Source organism: Triplophysa dalaica, chromosome 6, assembly GCF_015846415.1.
Source record: "Triplophysa dalaica isolate WHDGS20190420 chromosome 6, ASM1584641v1, whole genome shotgun sequence".
Lineage (NCBI taxonomy): Eukaryota > Metazoa > Chordata > Actinopteri > Cypriniformes > Nemacheilidae > Triplophysa > Triplophysa dalaica.
In genome coordinates, this window is record NC_079547.1 from 1,716,532 (window position 1) to 1,743,161 (window position 26,630).

General features: G+C 37.9%; 5 protein-coding genes across 8 annotated transcripts; 1 reads left to right on the forward strand and 4 right to left on the reverse strand.

Annotated features, from left to right (window-relative positions):
- The first annotated feature begins 66 nt into the window (after positions 1–66).
- LOC130424795 (IQ calmodulin-binding motif-containing protein 1-like) lies at positions 67–4,720 on the forward strand. Of its 2 annotated transcripts, XM_056750715.1 has the most exons (13): positions 67–298; positions 427–592; positions 671–791; positions 861–954; positions 1,048–1,147; positions 1,374–1,546; positions 1,628–1,734; positions 2,613–2,734; positions 3,067–3,209; positions 3,288–3,436; positions 3,525–3,656; positions 3,787–3,943; positions 4,020–4,720. In XM_056750715.1, the coding sequence occupies exons 1-13, from the start codon at positions 208–210 to the stop codon at positions 4,247–4,249; spliced, it is 1,785 nt and encodes a 594-aa protein (XP_056606693.1). In that variant the 5' UTR covers positions 67–207; the 3' UTR covers positions 4,250–4,720. The 2 variants fall into 2 exon arrangements, with proteins under 2 accessions (XP_056606693.1, XP_056606694.1); XM_056750716.1 differs by lacking the exons at positions 67–298; positions 671–791 and having other exon boundaries at positions 430–592.
- Positions 4,721–6,799: 2,079 nt separating this feature from the next.
- Positions 6,800–13,670, reverse strand: tbx19 (T-box transcription factor 19). The gene is made up of 8 exons (XM_056751123.1): positions 13,441–13,670; positions 11,913–12,177; positions 9,584–9,718; positions 9,412–9,473; positions 7,835–7,896; positions 7,551–7,739; positions 7,276–7,411; positions 6,800–7,037 (listed from the first exon to the last, which is right to left on the reverse strand). Exons 1-8 carry the CDS (start codon positions 13,668–13,670, stop codon positions 6,800–6,802), a joined length of 1,317 nt encoding a protein of 438 aa, XP_056607101.1.
- Positions 13,671–15,249: 1,579 nt separating this feature from the next.
- On the reverse strand, positions 15,250–19,633 carry sft2d2b (SFT2 domain containing 2b). The gene is made up of 8 exons (XM_056749972.1): positions 19,385–19,633; positions 19,078–19,167; positions 18,909–18,994; positions 17,004–17,085; positions 16,855–16,890; positions 16,668–16,726; positions 16,467–16,496; positions 15,250–16,197 (listed from the first exon to the last, which is right to left on the reverse strand). Exons 1-8 carry the CDS (start codon positions 19,445–19,447, stop codon positions 16,158–16,160), a joined length of 486 nt encoding a protein of 161 aa, XP_056605950.1. The 5' UTR covers positions 19,448–19,633; the 3' UTR covers positions 15,250–16,157.
- Positions 19,634–19,671: 38 nt separating this feature from the next.
- On the reverse strand, positions 19,672–23,332 carry si:ch211-207l14.1 (uncharacterized). The gene is made up of 4 exons (XM_056749971.1): positions 22,697–23,332; positions 21,799–22,050; positions 20,578–20,676; positions 19,672–20,264 (listed from the first exon to the last, which is right to left on the reverse strand). Exons 1-4 carry the CDS (start codon positions 22,886–22,888, stop codon positions 20,157–20,159), a joined length of 651 nt encoding a protein of 216 aa, XP_056605949.1. The 5' UTR covers positions 22,889–23,332; the 3' UTR covers positions 19,672–20,156.
- Positions 23,333–23,474: 142 nt separating this feature from the next.
- On the reverse strand, positions 23,475–26,567 carry zgc:112023 (PI-PLC X domain-containing protein 1). Of its 3 annotated transcripts, none has more exons than XM_056749966.1 (6): positions 26,215–26,567; positions 25,537–25,673; positions 24,831–24,959; positions 24,411–24,566; positions 24,114–24,294; positions 23,475–24,018 (listed from the first exon to the last, which is right to left on the reverse strand). In XM_056749966.1, the coding sequence occupies exons 1-6, from the start codon at positions 26,399–26,401 to the stop codon at positions 23,771–23,773; spliced, it is 1,038 nt and encodes a 345-aa protein (XP_056605944.1). In that variant the 5' UTR covers positions 26,402–26,567; the 3' UTR covers positions 23,475–23,770. The 3 variants fall into 3 exon arrangements, with proteins under 3 accessions (XP_056605944.1, XP_056605945.1, XP_056605946.1); XM_056749967.1 differs by having other exon boundaries at positions 26,279–26,566; XM_056749968.1 differs by having other exon boundaries at positions 26,247–26,565.
- Between the last annotated feature and the right edge of the window lie 63 nt (positions 26,568–26,630).

Here is a 26,630-nt window from a genome sequence, read left to right on the forward strand (position 1 = left end):
ATGTTCAATTTTTTTGACGAGAAGTCGAGGGCTGATGACGTAGTGGTTTCCGTGGTAACTGAACAGCTTCCCGTCGCATGTTGCGCGTTCCTTAGCGGAGAGATGATAGAAATGACACTTTCATTAAACACAGAACTCACTAAATCCATATAAACAGTGTTTTGTTTTGTTAATCGTCTCAGAGATTGAACGCGTTTTTCTGAAGCGATGGATGCGTCACGAGAGTTCACGGATTTAATAGCAGATACGCGCGAACAACCCGAAAAGAAGATCCTCCACGTGCTGTCAAAACTAAAAGGTATCTCCATGAAAGAAACGTTTTGTCTTACGTTTATCATTATTTATATTTCTTTAAAATCTGTGTTTAAATGATGTGCAACATCCCGAATGTACATGAAACCATCTGAACGTCTTTCACGTGATCAGATGTTGTGGACAGGAAGTCTTTAGGAGATCAGAGGGATCTGGAGGAGTGTAAACGGACTCTTTACTCTCATGGTGTTCTGCAGTATTGCTCATCTTCTCTGAGATTCAGTCCAGCTCAGATTCAAGGAGGATGTGCGGTTCTGACTCAGATGGCAGACATCCTCAGGTACTTTGAAGTCATCTGTAAATGCAGGTTTTTGTGTGCAGTCCTGTGGAGTTTGAATGTGTGTTGGTGTCTCTGTAGCTCGTGCTGTGTGGGTCTGGGGTCTTTCAGAGGCATGGAGGTGTTCAGTCACGAATTTCTGCCTCCGGTGGCTGAGAACCTTCTTTTCCTGGCAGACCGTCTCATGAACAGAGCTCTGAGGGTGAGATCAAGAGAATGACGTCGTGTAATAACCACAATGAACATGGAATGTCATTTCTCTCTCCAACAGGACAAGGCACAGAATGAGATGATTCGTTTGTTCAGAAGAGTCTTCGGTTCCATCGGCTGGCTCCTCAGGGCTCACAGACATCTTAGTCATCATGGTTTGTGATGAGAACGTCTTGTGAAGTGCTGGTTGACCTGGATGTGAATATACTGAAATATTTCGCTTGAATTATAACTTGATCTTTCTTCAGTATTAAGGTCTAAGTATTATGAGAGAATCCAGATGTGTGAGGACGATGACGTCTCGGTTGTTACTGTTACGATGTGGAACGAGCTCTTCAGGGCAGAGAGGTACAACAGCATCTCAACATTATCCGTGTTTCTTCTTTACAGTTTGGGGAAAACCATTCGAAAAATGTCTGATTTCTAACATCCGATCTATTTAGACAGTGCAGTTTTTTAAAGTAGATGAAAGAAATCTTCTGATACAACTGTTCTGATGTTTCATTGCATTTTAAAGTGTTTTATTAAAATAAATATATTAAAAGTGTTGCTCCTCCACTCGGATGTTTTTCAGCGCTGTTGTAGATGAGATGGGAATCCGTGCTCTGACTGGAATCTTGGATGATATTGTGTATAAAATGTCCAGTAGCTCGAATCCTGTGATCGGCAGAGCCGCTGTGAAAACACTCGTCATAATAATGGACCACAGCAGCTCGAGCCATCAGCTCATTCACAGACAATACAAAGGTAAAGTCACACTTCAGTTCATCCTCCTCCCGCCTCAGTAGAGCTGATCTAACAGTGATGTGTGTGTGTGCTGGGCTACAGGTTTGGCTGATTTGGTCGTGAAAGACTGGCGCGGTAAAGGATTTGACTCAGTACTGGATCAACTTATCGACCGACTGCAGTCAGAGACTTTTCAGAGAGACACTGAGGTCAGAGGTCACACGGTTTAACCGTCTTCATATTTTATATTCATGATCTCAGTTTTCTTTCTAGAACGCTTTTCACAATTGTTGGAAAGCAGCTGACATGCGTAAAGCCATGGAAAAAAAAGACACCATTCCAAAATGTTCATGTAATCATCATTTCAAGATGTATTGTAGGGAATTCAAGTTCAGCGTAATTCAAGTCAAACCTCAGGAGGGACAAATTCTTCCAACAGTGACGTGAAAGACTGACAGCATGACAAGACATATGATAAAACTGGGATAAAAAAAGCTTTTATGAATGTTTTGTTGCTTGAAAGTGAAAATGAATAATATTCTTTGCAGTATTTGAGCTCTGAAAAAAATACAGAGCATCTATTCTGATATTCTAACCTGTTTCTCAGTTCTCAGAAAAATATTTTTACCTGAAATTTGGGAGAAAAATGATTAGTAGTTCACAGGATGAAACAAAAATGATATTTTTTACCTAAACGCACACGTGTATTAGTAAATTCAGATAAAACAAGATAATTGTGAAATAGTCTCTTAACTTTTTCCGTGTCTTTATTTACTGTTAATATTTAGTTTAGTTTTGAAAAAGAAAATATATTGAAAAATTATAAAACATAACATTAGAATATCTGGAAATAAGGCTATTTTTCAATAGGATGTATGGGATATAATGTAAATAAGTGCTGTGTAAATTACATATTTCATGGGATTTACATTTTTATCATTTCCTTTTTAGTGTCTAGTGTAATTATTTTCTATGTAGAAAGATGACTGGGTTGATGGATATGATATCATGATCTCTTTAAATGTCATTTAAGTTGTTTACTCATATTCTAAATCTGCATTTTTCCTTTACTCTGGATAATACATAGGAGTTGTCCGAGGAGATGGTGAGAGCCGCGTGTGTGATCCAGGCGGCTTGGAGAGCCCATCAGACCAGAAAAAGACTGAAGAAACTCCCGCGAGCCGTCAGCACAATCCAGCGGAGCTTCAGGTGAGGTGATCATCCTATGCTCTCATCCAGTCTTCACAAACCCACAAACACTTTTACATTCTAGACACTTTATCAAGATACTATCTATATCAGCAAACTAGAAAATGAAATTATATTAACCTATTAAAAACATTCAGGTGTTCTCATCACAAACTAAATAAAGAAAGTGGATTGAAAAGATTCCATATCCAGGCACTCACATAGATATTTGGGTATTTAAAAAGCCTTTCTTTTCAGGGCTCCATATTACAAACACCAACACCTTAAGGCTAAATAAAGGCTGTTGAACAATGTGATGTGACTCGATGTGTCGATTTGTTTGTGGATGTCAGAGAAAAGCGCAGACGGCAACAAGAAGATGCTGAGAGACAGCGGGCAGAGGAGGAATTACGTCACCAAGTGTGTCTGAGAAGACAGAGAGCCATGAGACAGTTCCGTCAACGGCAGCTTCATCTCATGGAGATACTTCCAGCCGGTAACACACACTTTCAAACAGAACATTTGGGTATAAAGTTGCGAGAGAGTCAAATCTGTTTGTACTGGCGTCTCTCAGCTCAGGTGGAGAGATATCTGGGGGAGCTGGAGAAACAGGCAGTTGTGCTCATTCAGAGAGTTTGGAGAGGTCACAGAGAGAGACGACGTTTCCATCGACACAAATACAGTCTCAGACAACACAGAGCTGCTGTCATTCTGCAGAGAGTTGTGAGTCTACACCTGTACAACACATTCAAGCAAAAGCGTTCTTATATTATGAGAATATCTGTGGTTATTATGATGCATGTTGTGTCAGATTCTGCGGTTCCTGAAGCGCCGTAAAGCACAACAAAGCACTCTGACACCGACGAAAGGAATCAAAGGATTGACTGACAGCAGGAGGGCGGAGCTTAGGCGACAGACAGAAGAGCACATCTCTCTGCATCCTGTGAGTCATCACGAGCACTTTAAAACACCAAACATTCACGTGTCTTATTCTTTTTACAATCCATGTAGTGTTATCCAGTGCGGTGTCATTTATTTGATCTGTGAGTGATGCTGGCGTTTGTGTGGTTCAGTCATCAGTGATGTCAGCCGAGGGCAGCGTGGAGCTCAATCAGAGAGCTCAGAGTCTCCTGCATCAGCACCTGATCAACAGAGCGTCCGGTCGGCCGAGAGAACACCACAGACACGCTCTGCTCGCTCAGATCAACACAGACCTCGAGCTTTTACTCAGTATGTACCTGAATCTAAGACTGACCTCTTGTGACATTTGTAAAACATAAGACACTATTTCTTAACTCTGTTTTAGATGCTCCGTCACTTAAGGGTGCCCAAGCGGAGGATGTCGGCCTGTACTTAAGCCGTTCCCGTCCTGTGGCCACACGTGCCCGTCAATCCCATAATGCCGTGATCCAGAGCATGCGTCTGCCGTGGTGGAGGATGCTGGGAGATGAGTTCTCCAGTCCGGAGGAGCTTCCCGGGAAAGATTACGATATGGACATGGAGTCATTGTATCTGGGTGGAAATGAAAGGAGTTGAGGAGGTGTTTATGGGATTTTCAGGAAACTTTATTTGGAATATTTCTCATGCATGAGCGTTCCTGATGAAAGGAAAAATGTCTGGACAGAAACATTTCTTTTCTGGATGATTTGAACATTAGACGTTACAGTACAATCTTCAGCGCGGATCCTCTTAAATCTAAGATGTGAATATGAATGCATGTACAGAAATCATTCAGACACAGAACTGCTGAAACATTGATGGTCGTCAATGCCAAACAAAATTTTTTACACTTGACATTTATACAGTAATACAAGCATTATCTCGTACGCCAGTCAATGTGTTTTACAGTTTTTTAAATTACGGTTCAGTATTTCAGGTATGTAGTGATATACACAACTTTTGTAGTGATGTTTCTTCCTCATTTTGTGAAGCTGGTGTAAGTCCTTCTCTTATCAGTCACTGGATTTCACTTATCGTTCTTTATTAAAAGACATTTTTTATATTTTTCACATCTTTAAGCTCTTGAGTTGTGTAATTACGTTTTAAACACTACAAAATCAGGCCAGTATGTCAAAATAAAAGTCTGGTATGAATTTAGTGCTGTCATAATTTCACTACACAATTATCGTGGTTGAAATAATTTACAACAACGGTTCAATCGGGATATGTTTTAAATAAAGATGAACTGCTATAATTCAAATACATTTTTACTTTGGTTTATTTCGTTTTCTCTTTGAATCACAGTTAAAATGTGAGTCTAGGGAGGCATAGAGAAAGTTTGTAACTATATGCAAAATCTTAAGACAAGATGAGTTAAACGAGTTCAGTTCCACCACTTTCTATAATTAAGTGTTAACCACATGATTTACTTTAATAACGTATGTGTCATATTAACACAATATTAATAATTACAGTAATCCATATCATGACTATTGACTGTACTGATACCCCTATTATGAAGCAATCCTTTGTTTAGCTCGTTGTCAATTGACATACAATATAGTGAATTCATTTAATTTTTAATGAGCTTTCTGCCCTTATTGTAAAGGATGATGAGGAGATGAATGCTTTCACAACATTGCAGTGGTTCATTGTGAGGTTATTTTGATGGAGATGTGCTGTATATGTGAGAGAGAAATCTACTGCGTTCCCAAAGTGTCATAAAATGATGCCAAGGCTTCATTCACCGGACAGCCGTCATTATTTCATTACACACATGTAAGAACAACAGAGTGGTCCACTCCAGCGGCACGATTAAAACAGCATTTTCAACAGCAGAAAAATATGATGGCAGAATAATTGCAGATCTCTTTATGCTGCAGTTTAAAACTGCAGATAAACTGAAAGCGGCTTTTGGATGAACCTGAGCAGCGCACATGTGTGTTTGTCTGTAGTGTTGTGTGAATGTTTGTGTTTTTGTCTGTGAAAGTGCATGTGAATGTAATAAATGTGTGTGTGTGTGGAGGTAAAGGAGACATGAAAACACGGCGATTACCAAAACTCTGTCATGTTACAATGCCAAAGTGATATTTAAGTGATAAACAACAACGGTTACAGAAATTATTGTTGAGTTTTACCACAGCAGTTGTGTTTGCTTACATGTTTCGATGGATGTTTGTTCTGTGTTCAAATAAAAGCTCTGAGATATTGATCTGTCAAAATGTGCACGTGAAAGAATAAAAAATTATGAGAAATTATATGCAATTCTCAATTCTCTGTTGGTTAGCAACACAGAGATTATGGTGTTGAACCCCAAGCATTGACAGTTGCTTAAGAGAAAAGCATTTGCCAAATGCAGAAGTTAAATATGAATATATGTTTGACACACACTTTTATCCAAAATTATGAAATGAAATTCACAAAATGTGTGAATTTACCTCATGACATTGTGTTGCCACAAACACGGTTTCCCAGTTCTACAACAGGATTGAAAATAAAAGTATTTAAAGGGAAAGATCACTGACTGAACAACGTAGAAACTCTATCAAGATTCATTCAGCTGTGCTCAAATCTCATTTAAAGGAACAGTTCACCCAAAAAATACAATTCTGTCATCGTTTACTCATTCTTAGGTTGTATGAAATCTCTATACATTACTTTGTTCTGATGAACACAGAGAAAGATATTTTGAAGAATGTCAGCAACCAAACAGATCTTATCCCCATTGCCTGCCATAGTAGGTCAAATAAATACTATGGGAGTCAATGGGAGATGAGATCTGTTTAGATACTAACATTCCTCCAAATATCTTCCTTTGTGTTTAGCAGTACAAATACATTTATACAGGATTGGAACAACCTGAGGATGAGTAAATGATGAAAGAATTTTCCTGTTTTTGGGAGGAATATCCCTTTAATGATGCGCCATAATATTGTAATGTGTGATTGGCTTAGGACAAAAATTCCCACTACCCCCAAAGCACAAAAACTGTGCCTCAAACTTGCACAATGTGCCTCATATTGTATATGGAGTAATGGCTGTGTGAGGGTCATTTGGAACAGAACCATTATAAACGCTTCACAACATCATCATCATCATCAGATATCTTGGTTATCTTTTTCTTTTTTCCCAGTTTAATGAAAGGATTTAAAACGAGTGGGTGGTTACACAAGACCAGCTCACCCCGCCCACTCTACTGTGATTGGCTTGGTCTACACCGCCCTCAGAGCTGGTTGGTCCGTGGCCCTGAAGCAGTGAGCATGGGGATGTGGAGGTGGAGACGCAGTCCGCAGACTCCTCATGGGTAAGTGTGCCGCTCACGACGCCCCCTGGAGGACTGGAGGACATCGCACAACTGCTCACGGTCCACAGATACGGATACTGACTGGAGGAATGATAGAAAAACTGATGAACAAAAGAACTGATGAAAATCACAGATGATCAAACAATACTTTGCGTAGATTGATAAACTTACATCTGGAATATTGATTTCTGATTATTTGCTGCACGTATAGATTTTAAAAAGTTGGTGTTGCTAGATGATGCTCTACCATTAGTTTTTGAATTGTACTGTCATATTTTGGATACAAATTTTTGATCTTGGTTTTGGTTCTGATTCTGACCTGCTGGCTCCGGGTGGGCTCGGAGCAGACTGCATGGACAACATCGCAGCCGGGCCAGGAGGAGACACACCCGTCCAGCCATCGTGACCAGGGAACATCTGCACCGCACTCGGATTCAGATTCTCAGACAGAGACACTTCAGAGTGACAAATAGGAAATATGAAAAGAACAGAAAAGAAAAGGAACACAACTTGACATGTTTAATGGCCACCTCTTCATTTTAGAGCTTTGAAAGCAAATCTTACTCTATGTTCTTTTAAAGCATCACGTGGTACCTGAGTGTTGAGCTCGGTGATGATGATGGCGAGGCAGATAGGGTGACGGGTACGGTGCCGCTCGGTGCCCGTGCAGACTCGGGTAGTGTTTGTATCCGTGATGAGGTGTTAACTGCAGACCTCCGGCGTATGGAAAGTTACCACCACCGGCAGAACACAGAGTCTCAGGGTTTGATAAGAACCATCCACCTGCAGAGCAAAAAATACACATCTAAATTATTAACTGCAAAGGAGACAAAATATCATATAAGTAGCACGAGGAGACAGGAGAATGAAGCACTAACAGTGTGGTATGCCCACATGCGGGTTTTCGGCTGGAGGTTCGAGGTAATTCTTAGGATGACTCCTGTGGAGAGAGAGAACTTTGGCCGTGAGAAACTTCAAAAGAAGAACAACAAATAATATTCTGATAAATAAGTGAAATAAATTATTTCATATACTGTAGATAATCATGGCAGTTTTTTTACCACAGAAAGTCAACGAAGAACTGATATCCCACAACAATTTGTAAAAAATATAAATTTTGTAGGCCAGATAAAAAGTGTAGCAAATTTTAAGGGAAATTTAAATATTTTGAGCGCGATAAAAAAATGCTCTTTTTTTCTTTTTATACATTATTTTATACTTTCTTTAATTTATGACGGTTATGATTATAGTGATTTTTTAATTGCAATTTATAGCAAATTGAGACATAACAATAAAAACCTAAAAAATAATCACCATTTTTTGTGATTCATACTCACTGAATTAAAACTTTTCTATGAAACTTGCATAAAAAGTATCACAATCAAATAACACAGTAGTGGCCAAAAGTGATGCCAAATTTGAGAAAATAGTCAAATATATTAATAAAGATTTGTTTGTTTATTGTGTAGTTCTGTTTGGAATGTAAACGGAAGCTTTTGAGAAGAACTGGAAAAAAGAAAACACAAATGATAAAACTCAATGTTTGATTTATTCACTGTCAAGTTTTGTTTTTGCTTCTTTTTGTGAATTAGAACAAAACTCATATTCCTTTACCTTCCTTGACTTTTTTCTAATTTTGGCTTATCAATAACTTTTTTACGTCTTCTATGTTTTGTATCATTCGTACCAAAACCATTTAAGGCAAAAATAAAGACTTTTGCCCAGATTTCCATTCTGTACATATTATAGAAAGTCTGTGCCAGTCTGCAGATTTAAACAGTTAGTGTGTTTCTATCAGAAACTTTCAAAAAGTCTGCAAGTGTATGACTTCTAGTTTAAAAAACATCTGTTCAGATTTAAAAAGTCTTGGAGTGTATTCTTTAAAGAACCATCTCTTTAATCTAAAGAATCTTTTTGCACCATACAATTTTTTTTTGTGAAATATAAAGGTTCTTTGGGTGTTAAAGGTTCTTTATGGAACCGTCTAGACAAAAAAGGTTCCATGGCATCATAAAGCACCTTCTTTTTAAGATGTTTTGAATGTTTAATGTAACCTACAGGGGAATTAATAACAAATATTGTGCAAATAATCCCTTTGGACAACAGTTTTGTCATTTATATCTTTTATATATAAATCTAGGAAACAGAGGTTTTTCAGTCGAGTGATTTAATCTCTGCTCATGCTGTGAATTCATGACACAGGAGTAAATGATTTCAGCATCATTGTTGTGTTGTATCTCACACATTCTTCAGTGTCGGCGCTTCAGATCTCTCACTGTCACTTCACACTGCCGCTTCAATGAGCTGCTTTATTCACACACGCTCCATTCACAGCATAAACGCTTCATAATAACTCACTAATCACAGCTGATTTCACACCGTCACGCAGCTCCTGCACCATATCATAAACAGTCAAACTCATGAGAAACTTTCATGTCATTAGATGTGACTGTACCTTTCCTTGGCATCAAGGAAGGCTTTGGCGAAAGGATTGTGTTTGATCTTCAGTGCGGTTATCTGCGAAGAGTAAAATAATGACTCTTAGTTGTACAATAAAACACGAAACATATAGGGAAAACACATCCTCTAGTAGTTCAGTTTTGAATATATGGGTCAAGATGCTTCACCTCTTCGTTCTGGTAGGCGGTTACAGCGATGAACTGAGTGTCTGTGAAAGAGATGTTGGTCACCATCCTGTGACTGCCTCCCACACGAACAATGTGAATCTGTGGCTCGTACTTGTGGAGTGAATTCAGCATGATCTGCATCAAAGAATCAGAACAAAAGGGAATAAGTCACCTAAAAGAATTGGGAAAATGCTGTGTTGTTTGGAATTGAATTCATCATTGAACAATTTCTGCATTTTAATTCTTTTTGAATTAAGGTAGCAAACATGATACAACTTTTTAAATGGATTGAAAAACATTCATTTTATTGGTTTAAGTCTTGTTTGTGATCATACATTATATATGTGTTACCAAAGACTACACTGTAAAAAACAACTAAAGGATTTCCTTCATTTTTTTGTGTTCATTTGCAAGTTTTGCTTACTACAAAATTTATGTTAAAAAAGTTACTTTACTTGTGTCAAGTAATAAATAAAACACAAAAAATAAGTTCATTTGACTAGTTTTACATAGTACATATTTTACATTAATATCTCTGAAAAACTGAGATATCTCTTTAATTTGGCTGTTGTTACTAGACACGCCAATATACTTTTTGCATCTATAATATTAATCTCACATGAGTCTCCTCTGGAGTTGCAAAAGACATCTCAGTTAAAAGTTACGAAACTGAAATGTTTTCCATGATCATTTGCTTGTTGTTTTATAGACAAAAATATTGTGCCAACAACACATTTAAAAACGTTTTGGACCAAAAAAAGCGTTTAAAAGCATTTGATTGAATTTCACAAGCTTATCCCCAAAGTTACATTTGTGTTATTTCTTATCTTTGATGAGTTTATTTCAAAATGCAGAAAAATATCTTACCTCCATGACCCTCAACTTTTAAAGGGCATTGTGGCCTACATGCTTTATATTAGAATATGTATATTATTCTCTGAGCAAAATTCTCCAGATGACTGCAGTCAAGCACGTATAAATCTATCAGCGTTACATCAACAAAATTCACGGCGAGAGATGCGCAGAAAGAGCTTTTTTTCCATCTAATTGGTAGATTACAATGAGTGATGAGGGCCAGGTACTCATCTGCATGGCTCCGGGGGACATAAAGGCCTTTGTGTGCTTTTCTCTCCCCTTTGCCTTTTTTAATATGTTGCTTTTTTGAACATCTGAGGACTGCTGGCTAAATTAATTTTGCATAGAAAAAACACAGGTAATTACCATAATGTACAACTAACCACAGCAATTATTTCATTTGGAGCTGGTTCTCTCTCATCGCCCTCTCCTGTGCCAGCGCGCCGTTTAAAACCCCCGGTAAATAGAGAACAGAGAGGACCGGAGGGAGGGGTCATGTAAATACCAATAATCATTTGGTGGCGGAGTCATATGCTGGAAGGGAGCAGCGGGCTCGGGCGGCTCGCGTGCAGCGGCCCCGCGCTGAAAGCCCGGACGGCCAGCTGAAGTACACCATTTCAGCCTGAACGGCGGGAAGTGCATTAAACGGGAAAAGTGGCAATTAAGAGCTGTTTATTCCTGTTTACATGCAGTCCCCGCTGAACAAAGGGCCTCCATAGGTGAAGTGGATGCAGAGGAGAGCGGTAATTGTATAAATGCGCACTTGAAATGTTCCCGTGGCTGCGCGCGGGGTGATTAAAGGCAGGCCAAAGACTCCTAAAAGCTACGCGAGCTTGTTTAGAAGCACGAGAGCTCTGAGAGGATACTCAAGATTGCGGAACAGGGCACGCGGAACGTTACGCATGCACCTGCACGACGCGCGTAATCCGCGCGCGCATGACGCTTTTATTCATCGGTCTATAAGGGCAGACCGATGCCGATTTATCAACGGAGGAATGGCTGTGGACAGGAGAAGAAAAAGTGCACTACTGGTGGAAAATAAGATCTCGCGTGAACTTTCCCCTGTCCAGACGTTCACAGTTGGAGACGTAAAGTGCGGTCGAGTCTGAGACCTATGATTGAATTTTTCCTCGTTGCTTCAAGCATGCACGCAAATTGAGTCTAAACATTTGTTTTAAACTTAATGATTCTATTCATGAGAATATTGTGAAGAGAGTCTTGGGTATGAGGATGCAAGGAAATCTGTACAAAACACAAAAGTTCTTGGTTGGACATCTACACAACCTTTCTGAAGGTTCTTTGTCATAAAATGGTTGTGAGAGTACAAAACCTTTTGACTGAAAGATTATTTTGGTCATTTTAACCTTTTTTAACTCTTACAGCTTTTTTATCATCATACTTGTTTTAATATGATTTTCAACATGATCTCAGACTTAATAACCCCACACATGTCTTATGTGTGAGCAGTAAGCACCTGGCCACCTCCGTTGAGTTTGTTGGTGAGTTTGACTTTGCTGAATGACACCGGAGCCTTCATCCAGTGTGCACCGAAGTTGGGCGAGTCAGGGTGGATGTAGACACAGCTGTGGCTGTGAGGCTCAGGTTTGCCCGCAGGGATCCACTCGCCGTTCACATACTTCCATCGGTGCCCATCTGAAGGACTGAAGTCCAGGAGGATGGAGTACATGGCGTTGGGATCCAGACCTGTCACGCTCACTTTCAGAACGGGAAACATCCTCCTGGAAAATGAACAAACTATTTTAAAGAAGATCTATTTTATGGAAACCCCAAAAATGTTTTGTGGAAAACTAAATATAGATAAAAGAGCTTTTATTTCAGTACAAATGAAGTGCATGCAGACTGAGCTTTGAAAGGACAAATAAAAGAACAATTAAAACAGTTATGCAACATTTCATGTATTCTGAAAGAGTTTATTTGAAGAACAAATTTGTTATATTCAAATGATTTTGTGAATAACTCAAAATGTGCCTTATATTGCTGAATAGATAAAGACAATTTTGTGTCTTAATCTGTTTTGAATCTTAAAAAGTTTCAGCCCCCATGTATTGTTACTGCATTCATTAAAAACAATTCTTCTGTAACAAAGCCATCATCCAAAAGCTTAAAAAACAACTTAAAAAGTTTTCACCCCAACAATGATTTACACTGCATGCCAAAATTCTCTACAAGCACAAACTTTACCAGAGGTGGATGTTAGTCATTTTCCACTTTTCCTCTTCCATTAATATTTTTTTTGGATGAGAACAAGTTTAAGAGGGGCTGCAAATGAAAGGACACCCACCTGCAAAACTGACCGAATGAGTGACCCACCGAGTGAGCTAGTCAAGTCACCCTTCAGCTCGACAACACCACAACAAGCCCATTCAATTCATTTCATCTGCTCAACATGTGCCAAAACCAGTAATAAACCTGACTATATGACAAGGCATTTAAAGGCAAAGTTTTATTGGGAGTGCAGAATTTCATCACGACCCTTATTTTAAAAAAGCGCCATTATTTGAACATCAACGCTTACATCAATATCATTTAGAATTTTCTCTATTTTAGTTTCACACTTAACACAGTTTGTATAACTTAAAACAATAGCATTTTTATTTCTGCACTCATTATTATGATGCTGAAATCTTGTAGGCTTTTTGTTCGGTTTCTACTTAAATTATTAATTCAAATCAATTCACTGATGTTCAGTTATAATTAAATCAAGTAATTTAGTAAGAAAATCGCATAACTAAATACAATTTATAAACGACTATTATCAAACACGTTACCAAAAGTAAAAAAAAAGGATATGAAGCATCACAACTAGGCTATAACTTGAATATGAATATGAGATCCTGGATCAAAGTATTTAAACAAGCAAACTTAGAACTCAAATCTTTACTAAAAGTTAAACACGTGATTCATCTTGATGTGTTTGTAAATATTCAATGCATTCGGTTTTCATTAAAGGTTGTGGTTGATGTAAATATTTTGTCGCTCACCTGCCGTTCTTCGTCACAATCATCTCATTCGTCACCTCTTTGAATTTCCTCCACAGTTCAGCATCTTCCAGGGTGACTTTGAGTTGTTTCTCCGTGGGGTCTCCTTTCTCTCTGCCGGCCTGTAACTCGCTCTCCACGACACTCAGCAGTCTGGTGATACAGCAGTCAGTACCGCCGCGAGCACCGGACGCCGCTGCGCCTCCGGTGCCCACCTCTCCCTCCACCTTCATGAGCACGAATACCTCACACTACCCCAACAAATATAACACGACTGTGAATACTTAAACTAGCGCGGTATGATGTATTATATGTCAAAGACAACTCGATGATGAATTCGAGTAAAATACAATCTACAGAGTGTGTGTGAGAGGTATGACATAAAGGCACTGAGAGCACCTGTTCTTATGGCAGGAGGACAAACCTGCAGTCACGTGGCTTTGCTCTAATTGAGAGATTCAATCACAACTCAGTGTTTTAACTTACCAGGAAAATATGATGTATCCAAGGCTGGTCACTATAGCGATGTTTCTTTAACTTTAAATTGCCCGTTAAAATAATATATTAAAGATATATTTTAAAACGTTCAGACACTTCACATGTTTAAATATATTTATCTATGCAATGATTTATTTTTTTGATTATTATTCTCAAAGAAGACGAGATTAAAGAGCATAAAAATAAGAAATTATAAAGACAGTTACTATAAAAAAAATGTGCAAAAAAGAATACGCCATGGAAAATAAAAATCAACACACAATAAGAACTTAAGGCATTACACGAGTCGATACGCATTGCGGAAAAAGCACGATTATTTGATAAGAAGCGCTGTACATGATAGCTATAAAAACCGTCAGGATTTGACTTAGACTGGCTAAAGTAAACATGAAAACTGATTTATTTATTTATTCGTTTTTGAACAAATCGTTGTTGTCGATTCAGAACCCTGGACAGCGCAAAAAGAACCCGAACGGTTTAATTATCGAGATAAAACCATATCGCCTTTCAAAGGTTCTTGCATTGGAAAAAGATTATTTTTGGGGAACCAAAATCTTTTTTTGTATAATTTCTGTCAAACCCCATTTCAGAATTTTTATCTTTTAAATGCAGTTTCGTGAGATAATCTTAACCAAAATTCCTAACAATAAACACTACAAAGAAAAGCAACCCGATATACTTTAATATCGCGATGTTGGTCATTATGTGCACAGTGTTGGTTTATTAATAACTCGGTACGTGTGAATTAATTTATAGACAAAACGATGGATCTGATATTCTAACCTTCATAAATAAATTTACAGAAGCTTAAGCTCGATAAGATTTTTTCGCAATGTAAATAAAGTTGTTATGTATAAATTACATATTTTTTATCCCCACAAACTTGGATAAACATATTTACGCTGTAAATAAGGTCAGGTTATCAAAGGGCTTCAGTGATGTCAGCGCCACGTGGAGCAGAAAGAAAAGACTGGATGTTCCCTGCCGTGGACAGCAACGATCGGAAACTCGATCTCGAAAGCGCGGAGCTGTAATCACTGAGCCACGCGCATGGAGATTAGAGGATTTTAAAGAGTTTAAAGGCAAGAGAAGGGTCTCATTCACTGAGAATCCCCCTGCAGATCAAAAATCAGAAAATCAAGCCCCTGACCTTTCAATAACAGAGACAAATAACGCCCATCAGTGAACCTATCCACACGTCTGGAGACTCACAGATGCAGAAAGGCATTGCAATTAGCAGTAGAGAAATTACTGAAATAAAAATCAAATAACAGCAAAACATTGTTACTAATGCTCTTATAAGAATCTGAGCCATTTTAAATAGTAAAACTAGTTTATTATATGATTGCCATATACATCGTATATAATATATCCATCTTCATAACAGTATGTAAGTCTCTTTAGTAAAATCACTGAGAGAATTCAATCCAGTTAATATGGAAATGTTTGACCATGCATTCATTATTTTTGAAAATATCAGGATTTAAGATGATATAAAATAAAGCAACATGGATTTAAACAGTTAACACAAAAGTATCTGAAAGCTTTAGGAATAAAAAATAACCTTTGAAATATACTACCGCACCCTATTGAGCTTTTCATATCAGACTTGACATATCAGCCAGAAGCATTACACAAGTATCAGGATAACAGAAATGGTTGTGTAATAGGTACTTTTGTTGTCCTTGTGTTGTTCCAATTGCTTGTTTACCTCATTCGTAAATCGCTTTGGATAAAAGCATCGGCTAAATGTAATTTCTCACTAAATTTAAGAATACTAATTTAAAACTAAAATACAAATGGACCACAATTATATACTAAACATTGAGTAAATAAATAATCATTATATTTCACTGCTAAACCCCCAATCTCAAGAGATCTCTGGATGAAGCTAGAAAGAAAGGCACAAGGAGTCAACACACAATTATACAGCAGTACACAATTTGCATAACTGTGTGTCTATAGCTACGGGGCAAAGATCTAACCTCCACCATTACCTAATGTCCCGTCCTTCATAGTTTTCTACAGGAGAGTAAGGCACAGGTGTTTGTTTGTGAGTGTGTTGGTTCACACAGATTGAGAGTGTTGGTGTGCTGATGGAGAGGCAGGGCAGCACGTGCAGTATGTGCCAGCCAGGTTCGAGAGTACGTGAGCTGCATTAAATGCAGTGTTGGAGCCGAAGCGGCACAGATGGATACAGAGAAGGCCAAACGCAGAGCATCTCACTTCAAGCACACTGAAAACAACTTAATAATTCCATCCCTGAATAAAAACAGACAGCCAAAGGTAAACAAATGCCAGAGCCAAAAACAAATGCATTTCAAAGTTCCTTTTTTGGCTACAGAGCTGAAGACAGTCAATAAAAATCTTTCATTTTCACAATATGACTCCCAAGGACTATCAAGGTAATCTATTAGAATGAATTCATATAAATAGATGTAGATCATGTAAAACAGTGGCCCAATACCCTCAAATTAACAAATTTTTGATGTTTAATAGAATAAAGAAGTTTTATAGATAAAGAAACTAACCTTGCGAATGGAATGTAGGACAAGCTATACCTGTGAAATATATATATATTTTTTCAATGAATTAGTAAAAATTGAGATTTTAAACTAGCTGAAGATAGATTAAACATAAATATAATATATATTTGCATAAAACTTTTGCAATTTATGCAATCACAGCATTTAAATCATGAAATATGAAGGGTAATAACTAGGGTGTCTTACCATGTAAAAGCCAAAAATTGTAGGATACAGAACAGCAGAGCAAGACCTTTGTTCTTCCACTAAGAAAGAGTTAAAGTTTCAGTTATTATACATTATAAAAATGAACATTTTGTTTCACAATACACTATGATAGAAACATATCATAAATGTAAAACAAAAAAAAAAAAACAATAAGAAACCAACTTACCCAAAATGCAGCACAGAGGGTCAGAATCAAGGATGTCTGTTAAGCCATAAAAAAAAACAATTGTTCAGTTGAATGTCCACAAATGCATCAATAATAATCATTTTGTATTTTTTACATTCTATGATGCGAATATGTGTGTGTTGTCTCACAATCATTATGGCAGTTGCCAGAGCTCTGGTCTTGTCACACATTCTCTTCACTTGCTTTAATGGACCCATTAAGAACATTGTGCTGAAAACAATACACATGTAATACATTATGACAACTGCAATGCATATAATGCAGATGCTGGTGCAGCGGCACAATGATGTGATGCTGATTTTATTTCTGTTCTTCATTCAAATACAGTGGTGTGAAAAAGTATTTGCATATTTGTCATGCTTAAATGATTCAGATCATCAAACAAATTTTCATATTACTCACCAGAGTAAATACAAAATGTAGTTTTTAAATGATGGTTTTATTTATTAAGGGAAAAAAACAATCCAAACATTTCTGACTCCATGTGAAAAAGTAATTGGTAAATCATGAATTCGCTGTGATGAATTGAATAACTGAGTAAAATTTTACTAGCCACACTCAAGACTTATTACTGCCAGACCTGTTGATCAAGAAATCACTCAAGTAGAACCTGTCTGACAAACTGAATTAGCATTAAATTTCTCAAATAGCAACACATAATGCCGCGATCTAAAGAAATTCAAGAACAGATGAGAAACAAAGTAATAGAAATGTATCAGTCTAGAACAGGTTACAAAGGCATTTCAGAGGCTTTGGGACTTCAGCGAACCACAGTGAGAGCCATTATCCACAAATGGAGAAAGCATGGAACGGTGGTAAACCGTCCCAGGAGTGGCCGGCCTACCCAAATGACTCCAAGAGCACAACGACGACTCGTCCAGGAGGACATAAAGATCCCAGAACAACATCTAAAGAACTAAACGCTCTCTTGCTTCAGTTAAGGTCAGTGTTCATGATACTGTGCAAAAATGGCGTCCATGGGTGAGTTCCAAGGCAAAACCACTGCTGACCAAAAAGAACACAAAGGCTTGTGTGATGGTCTTCAGGACCTGGACGACTGGCCACAAATGATGGAACCATGAATTCTACGCTCTACCAGAAAATTCTAAAAGAGAGTGTCCGGCCATCGGTTTGTGACCTCAAGCTTATTCCAAAACACACCAGCAATTCCACCTCTAAATGGCTAAAAAAATCTAAATAAAGGTTTTGGAGCAGCCTAGTCAAAGTCCAGACTGAAATCAAATTGAAACGCTGTGGCATGACCTTAAAATGGCTGTTCATGCTCGAAGACCCTCCAATGTGGCTGAATTAAAACAATTCTGCAAAGAAGAGTGGGCCAAAATTCCTCAACAGCGATGTGAAAGACTTTCGATAAACGCTTGATTGCAGTTGTTGCCGACAAGGGTGGCACAACTAGTTATTAGGTTTATGGGGTAATTCCTTTTTCACACAGATGTTTGGATTGTTATTTTCCTTAATAAATAAAACCGTCATTTTAAACTGCATTTTGTATTGACTTTCTTTGTGTAATATAAAAATTAGTTTGATGATCTGGATCATTTAAGCATGACAAACATTCAATTTTTCACACCACTGTACAAGGTGGAATTTATAGTAGACATTCACCGTTTATGATGAACATTTTGCATTGAACATGATAATTAAAATGAGGTGTGTATTTTGGTGGGCACCCTTAAGAAAAAACACAATATGCTCTAGTACATCATAGTATACTACAATATACTTTTAGTATATTATAGTAGTTTTACAGTAGCAACACTACTATTGTATCCAGGAGAATTCTATATACTACGGTAAATTGATAAACCGTATTAAGTACTGTATAGTATACTTTAATATCTACTGTAGTAAGGTAAATTGTCATTTAACCACAGTTAACTATAGTAAATACTATAGCGTACTGCAATGTTTTCATAAGGAATTAAATATGAATGAGAACATGGTCTATTGTATTATAAACACTTTCACACCCTATATCAATTTAAAAGCAGGGATAAAGTTGCATTACTCACCTTAAAAGTGTAGCAATGTTACCCAGACTGTAGAAGACCGCAAAAAGCGTCAGTCCACTTTTAGGAACCCAAAGCAGACACGTCCCCTGAATGACACAAGGATGCAATAAGACGTTTGACGACTGTTGAGAGAAGATTTAAGACATATAGACACATTTTCAGATCTTACCAATAATGAACACAGGACGCCCGCCACAAAGCACGCGACGAACCCCTTCGCGCGCGTGCCCCATCCCAGCGTCGACGCTTCATTCGCTCCCTAAAACATGTTAATGATGTTTAACACAAAACACACAACGACTTCAATCCTGCGCTTCTCTTCCGCAGACAAGACACGTCACAACGATACTTAACATCGCAACAAAGCGAGACAATCAGTAAAACTATAGACCTGTATTTTAACACTGTATAATGTTATACTGTACACGTCATATTTAATCGCGGGATGTAAACTGTTAAACGCTTTAACGTTTTACCTCGAGTACGTTCAGATCGTCGTTGCCATCTTGTCCACTCAAAACTTTCTTTAATTTGTCCATTAATGGCTAAAATGGCGAGGTATTTAAAAACTCAACATAAAAGAAATATCTCAAGGTAAAAACGAGGTGTCACGAGGTTTCGTTGTACAGTGAAAATGTGTTAATTTGTTGTCTTTTTCCGATCGAAAGTGTAACAGGTGCATGAGGTAACTTCCGTGTGTAGCCAGGGCAACAGTCCAGTGACGTCATGACGCACGACGTCCAGAAACCAAATGCACTACTCGTCGAATTATTGGCCTTTATTAAGGAAATTCAAGTAGTTTTTACATTATTTAAAACTTTTTTTGTTAAATGGTGGTATACAAGCACATTTTGTTTTTACACAGGTTATCGGCAAAAGATTACCATGTAGAAAACTAGACATGATTTTTTACTTCAGTCATTAAAAAGCATTCAACTCAAGTTCAGAAGGAAGTTTGGTCCATCAATATCTGCACAGTTATTTAAAGTTACATCCTTAAATCTCTTAATCTAAAACGTAATTCTCTAAAAATTAGACTTTGGTTTCATGTCTGTATATGGAATAATGCAAGAATTCAAAAAAAGTGTAATATTAAAACAAATATCAACAATAAAGAGCTATTAGATAAAAGCTTTTCCTTTCATGTCCATATTGTTGTTTGACTCATGCCCAGTTAGTAAAACGCCTCTGTTGTTTATCCTGTAAAAAGCTGATGGCCATAGTAGTTTGAATAGATGTTTGAAGAGTTCAGGGCACTATGACTCTGGTGGACGTCCAGTAGAGGGGCTCTGGCATGACAACATGCTTTCGGCATGTAGGACAGGTCTGCTTGGTCCACAGCCACTCCTCTATGCACTTTATCAAAAGGAAGAGGAACATTCAGTTAGGCTACGTTCATTTTATTTGTGTAGTGCTTACAAAAGAATGTTTTGTTCCAGAGCATCTTTACAGTAAATGGTGTGACCCCAGAGAACAAGCCACAAGAGACAAAGACAAGAATTAAACTCCCTGAGATGGTTAAGCAGAAAAACCTCTTAGGACAATACAAACCAAGGCTCCATAGGAGTACAATGAAGACTATACACAGTACTGATATCTCCTCTTTTATCATTTATATCTGGAAAAAAAGACAATCTTTAAGCTACCATTTGTGAAGGTGAAGCTTCACCTCAGTGTGGAAACTGTGGGAGCAGTGAAGTTCTCTGATAGCTCCTCCTCCTCTGCGCAGGTCGTCATGGCAAATTAAACACACGCTATTGGCATCACTCTAGAGAGTGAACAGCAAATTACACAAAATAACCAAAGGTATCTTACATCACACTATATGTTATCAGCACTTCATTTCCATATGTTAATGTGATGCATGTTCATTCTTTATATTTACAGTAACTGCTTCATTGCAAAAAATTATCTCTTAATAAGTATTGTTGTCTGAAACAATTGAAATCAAGACACTCATATACTTGAGAAGCTAAATGATTTATTGGGTCTTTTTAAGTCTGAAAATGTGTTTGTGGTAAAGAAATCGGCCAATAGGGTACGATAAATAATCTTGTTTTACAAGTAAGTTATTTTCTTGCCTCATTGGCAGATATTTTTTCTTTTTTTAATTGTTTCTCCACAAAACAAGATTTTTTGCAATTTTATGTCTCATGTTTACTGGAAAACGATAAAATAACACATCATTTTTTTTGCTGTGTTGGAGATTTGATTCAATTCGTTCAAAATTTTGCAAATCAGACGCCTTGCCAAATAAAACTGAAGCATACATTTCCATAATAACTCCCCAAACGTACTCCCCAAATAAATATCTTGTACAATTCTGTGGCGCTAATTATTGTGGAAATATTTATTTTCATAAAGCATCAATATTTTGATGCATATTAATTTTATACTTAATGTTTATCATTAATTACGATATATCGGTATAGTGCAAATAAACAAAAACTGTACACATTTTCACATATTTAAAACATTTTTTTCCAATCGTCATTGTTAGAAAGATCTTAAAATGCCTGTAGGACAGGGAAGGTGGGATGACGCGATGATGGGTGGTCTGGAACTTGGTTTGTGAGGACATTAGTCATAAAAGACAAAAAACATAAAATGTTCACTTCTGATGACTCATTTTTAACAACAGTTATGTTAAACGGTTGTTTTGAGCTCAGTTTGACGCAACTAACTTTATGATGATACCTATCATTTCTACAAGTAATAATACAGAAGTATATAATTGTTTCTTTTATGGTAAAAAAATGTGATTTACGTATTCAGCATATTAAACTTCAAAACGAAACAGTAAAAATGAAAGCAAAACACAACCTTTTTTGTGTTATTGTGTCATTCCCATCTGACCCATTCAAACAGATAATGAACATTTCACACCAACCAGAGACATGATGTTTCGGCTTCTAAATCGAGCTTTTCTCTCCATGGGCTCATGGACCTTGGGGATTGTGGGAATGGCTGGTGGTCTTCTGTCAGACGTGCTGCTTTTGACCTGCGCTCCCTCTTCATTATCGGAGTGAGAGCGAGAGCACGGCCGGGCTTCACTGCTCTCCAGCTGATGGCACAGGTGCGCTGGGTCAGGGGTCATGACGATGGCGTGCAGACGACTCAAATGCATCGCATTCAACTGCGCCTGACACATCACAGAATACAACAAATATAACATTTCACTACGAATGAAGGACACGAAGACCATGGTTATTTTCTAATTTAATAATTTTTCAAAACAAATTCTATTATCAGTAAAGTAGAAATTTCACAATGAATAGAAACAGATCATAAGGTCATTTCAGGATAAAGTTATCTTAACAGTTTGGCTTAAAAACAGTGTCCTGATCACTGAGGTAATTCACCTGAAAATCAAAGCACAGTGTTTTCAATTTTACAGGTGTCTGAATAATTATATTACATCATTCTTTCAGGGGCGGTTAGGAGGGGAGCCGGTGTCAGCACACTTGGCCACCCCACTGGCCCCCCTATAAATATGGAATGATATTTCACCAAAACAGAGACATTTTGAGCTAAACTTCTTTTCAAATGAAAAATATTCATGACAACAAATGTTTGTGTGTCCCCTAAAAGCATAAGTGACCCCTGCCTGGCCCCCCCAATTACAGTGGTCTAGAACCGCCACTGCATTCTTTATGTTTACCTTTGGCTTAAAAATAATTTTAAGAATTCAACATTTATACAAAAATTACAGTGACAATTCGTTTTGGGGCATAAGTGCTTGAAAAATGAAAACAAAGTTATGAATCCAGTTAAATCTGTGCGCTGACCGGGCATGGAAGCGAAGCTCTACGGCCACCCAGGGAGCGGCTCGGAACCGGAACATCCAAACTGTTCTTCCTCTCCGTGTCTGGCTCCTCTTCCTCTGGTTCTTCTTCCTCCAGCTCCTCCACATTTTCCTGCCCTTCATATCCTGGCTCTCTTATTGTTAAGATTTCGTCTTCCTCTTCTTCATTCTCCATGTTTAAATGACAGTAGTCGTCTGTGCACAACAGAAGCCTTGTGGCCGGGTCGACCTGTTTCTGTTTGTGCCTCGGCTGTCAGATTAAGCCAAGGTAATGAGATCCTCTGGTTTTCTTATCCCATCTGCTCCCCCTGTGGCTCTAAGTCTGGTGACTGCACGGGTTGGTGCAGGCTCCTTTAACCCTGCGTAATCTGGTTAAGAATCGAGAGAAAGGTAGAGAGAGGAGGAGTCTCTTTGGAAGCATCTAGTTCAATTGAGAAGGATAGATTGGCACCTAAAAAATCGGTCCTGGGCCCTGTGGGCTGAGGTGAACCATATCTTGCACTTAGTATCAATTTAAATGCACTTAGTCTCAGATTTTTCTCTTAGGAAAAATAAAAACAGAATCAAATGAGAGAGTAGAGGTTGTAGAATAGTCTGGATTTTGGGTCAATTGATGAGAAGTGTCATATTGAGATATTCAACAATATTGACTTTTGGTTGCGCATTTGACAAATCTGAGCTTAGTTTAGTGAAGTCGCTTACATCTCTTCTGCAACTCTGAGACATTTGTTAGGGTTTTTTTCTTTGAGAAATATCACAGATAAGATTTAAGCTTTCATTTATTTAAACTATTAGAAATATTTTTAAAGGCCCATGTCTTCAAACCAGACGAGCCTACCTATGTATTGCCTCTAGATGGAAGCGTTGCACAAAACATTTTCCAGTTTAGGAACACAAACATAGTCACAGATTAGGCAGCGTAATTAAAAACAAAAAAATGCATTTATCTCAAAAAAAAATCAGTTGTTTTGTCAAAGTGGTAAAGTTATTTTAGAATATACAGTAAAAGTAAAACATGCTACGTTTTTATGAACCACACTAGTCTCATATGTATTGATCAGGTCTCTTTTAAGAGTATTTGATTGAGTCCGATAACCAGCTGAGTAAATTCATTACTGTACGTGCTCACAAAATCTGCACAGATGACATTGATGCAGGTACTGCCTGACCCCGGCCTCTGCTGTTTGACCCAGTCCATCAACAGACCGCACGAGCTCAGGGTCATGCCTTTCAATGACTGACACGGATGGGACAGAATATACCCGGCATTCTCGGTTAGATTCAGACCAGCTGCGAAGAAACCGGCTGAAAATACAAACAGGAAAAGCAGCAACTGTGATTGATGAGTTTTAGATCAAAGCCGTAGTGGATTGGTGATTTTTTTTATGTGACAAACTGGCCTGGTCTTCCTTCCTCCTTTCTTTTGTCCAGGTAGGATACGACTCGGTTGGGATCTGATGTGTTTGCCCACCAGTAGTCAAACTTTGGCCAGAGCTCCTCATGAACAGATGCAGCCGAGTCGTCATATGATAAAATAACCTGAAAAGCTCGATTCCAACACTCCCGTAGTGACGGTGTGACCTGAAATGAACAAAACATGCTCATTGCATCACTCTGTAAAGGGTAAAAGTCTGTTTTCAAGATTCGCATGTGTTGTATTTGAACTGCTTACTAAATGGCAATATGAGATCGCTTACAGAATTTGGGCAAATTTTTTGGCCAAATGTTGTTATGAGAAACTGAATGAGGTCTTTGTGTTGATCCAAGTTCACGCCATCGAATGCAGAAAATGCCATGATGACCACTTCCTTGCTATGCTGGTCTAACCATTCAGCCACTTCTGTGAGCGCTTCCTTAAAAAGAAAAACACAGCAGAACACAGATGAATGATGGTATTTGACTGGAATGAGGAATTAACATTCTTTAGGATTATTTTTAGATCAACCCTGTACAAGAAAAACAAATCGCACACTCACTTGTGCAAGCTTTTTACTAGACTGACAACAAACCTTTGTCAAGGTGATATCTATGTTTTCTTGTACATATTTATTTTTCTTGACATTTATCTTCCTTGGTCGCCACCTCCGAAGGGCTAAACTTTTTAACTTTAGACTTACCTTCACTGTCACGAGAGAGTAGATCCCGTGAGCGAAGTAGAAAACTTTATCAGGGTCTTTTGATTTATGAGCTATCCTGAGATCAAGGAACCGCATGCCTGAATCCAGCTGTTTACAAATACTGTCCTCCTGAAAAAATAACTTTAATTAAAAAGAACATAGAAGTACAAACATATATACCTTCACAAACGCAGTCTATCAGCATCCTTGTTCACAGTCACACACAGGTTGGTTTAACTAGTGTTAATGACATGATCCCATAGACACAAATATTCTGATGATTTTAATGGTTAATTGGGAATTATATTGGATTTAATGGAAACTATAATGGTCTCTCTGAGTCTCTACCAGTTATCTGATGGATGGGAACGAATACTGTTAAATGATATCGTTCCTGTAGCTCAGTGGTAAGAGCATTGTGTTAACAACGCAAGTTTGTTGGTTCAATTCAAGGGTATTGCATATACCTGTGTATAAATGTATAGGTTACTGCAATGTGAGTTGCTTGCATCTGCCAAATGCATAAATGTAAATGTACTGTATAACAAAACCCAATGAGAAAAGACCCAAAACTGAAAGGAATTTTGTAAAGTTTAAAGTAAATCCTAATCTGGCCTATTGAGGACCACCTCACACTGTATTCATGTGTTTTAATTTTAGATCCACTAAACCTGCACAAACACATATAGTGACAGGCAGGTCTTACCTGGGATGTTGCCCATTTCATTATACATGGTCGGACGAAACAGGGTAGTAATGTATCCAACACCTGCAGTACTTTTGGTTCAGACTGAAGCACAGAAGACTTCTGGTCCAAGCAGTAGGTCATGGTGTCATGACTTCCTGAAGAACATGAAACAATGTTGTTAGTGGATTACTGCATTACTCTGATTCAATTATAGTGACACATTACATTTTCATGTAATTATACTACAATATGTAATGTATGATAAACATACTGTGAACTTTTTACTATAAATGTCTGTACTAAACAATATTGAAGGTAAATGTTGTTGGAATTAATATGAAAATATATGCATTAAAAAGTGTAATGTTCAGAGCTGTTTGTAATCTATGTGGTCAAGGTTGATACAAATTCTGATACACTTTTAGTAATAAAGATATTATTATTATAGTGACATTAGTGTTATTACAGTGTTGTCTATGCAATAAATTCCTTTTTTAAATTGCAAACCCAATAATGGCAAAAAAAAAACCATTAAACAAGTTCAACTTCGTGCAACGCTGAACGCTTTAAGTATCGCGAGATTTGTTCACAATAGCTGTCCATTCCACTCGCTCTCGCGATACCTTTATCTCACTGGGGCGCTGAAGTCAAACAAAACACCACAGGCGCTTTTATTTCATTTGACAGACGACATACCGGGTATAGCGAGATTCCACAGCGGGACATACCGGGTATAGCGAGATTCCACAGCGGGACATACCGGGTATAGCGAGATTCCACAGCGGGACATCCCAGAGACCCCGAGGAAGCTCCGACATCCAGTCCGGACAGCTGTGCGCGAATAATCCGTCATCATTCTCCATTTACTCCCTATTGAAACCATTCACAATAAACATAAATCCATTTACACGACCAGTTTCCGCGTTGTCATGAAAAGCCGAAGCGAAACGCCCACTCGAAGCAACAGTTGAGTTTGGTGCAAACTTTATATTTGGAAAATAAAGCAGAAGAGTTCAAATGTTCCATGTTTGCTTACACAAGTTCCGTACTGATCGTTAGGGATCGTCTACAAATGGTATTTATTTTGCGTTTGATTAGGGATCGTACACAAA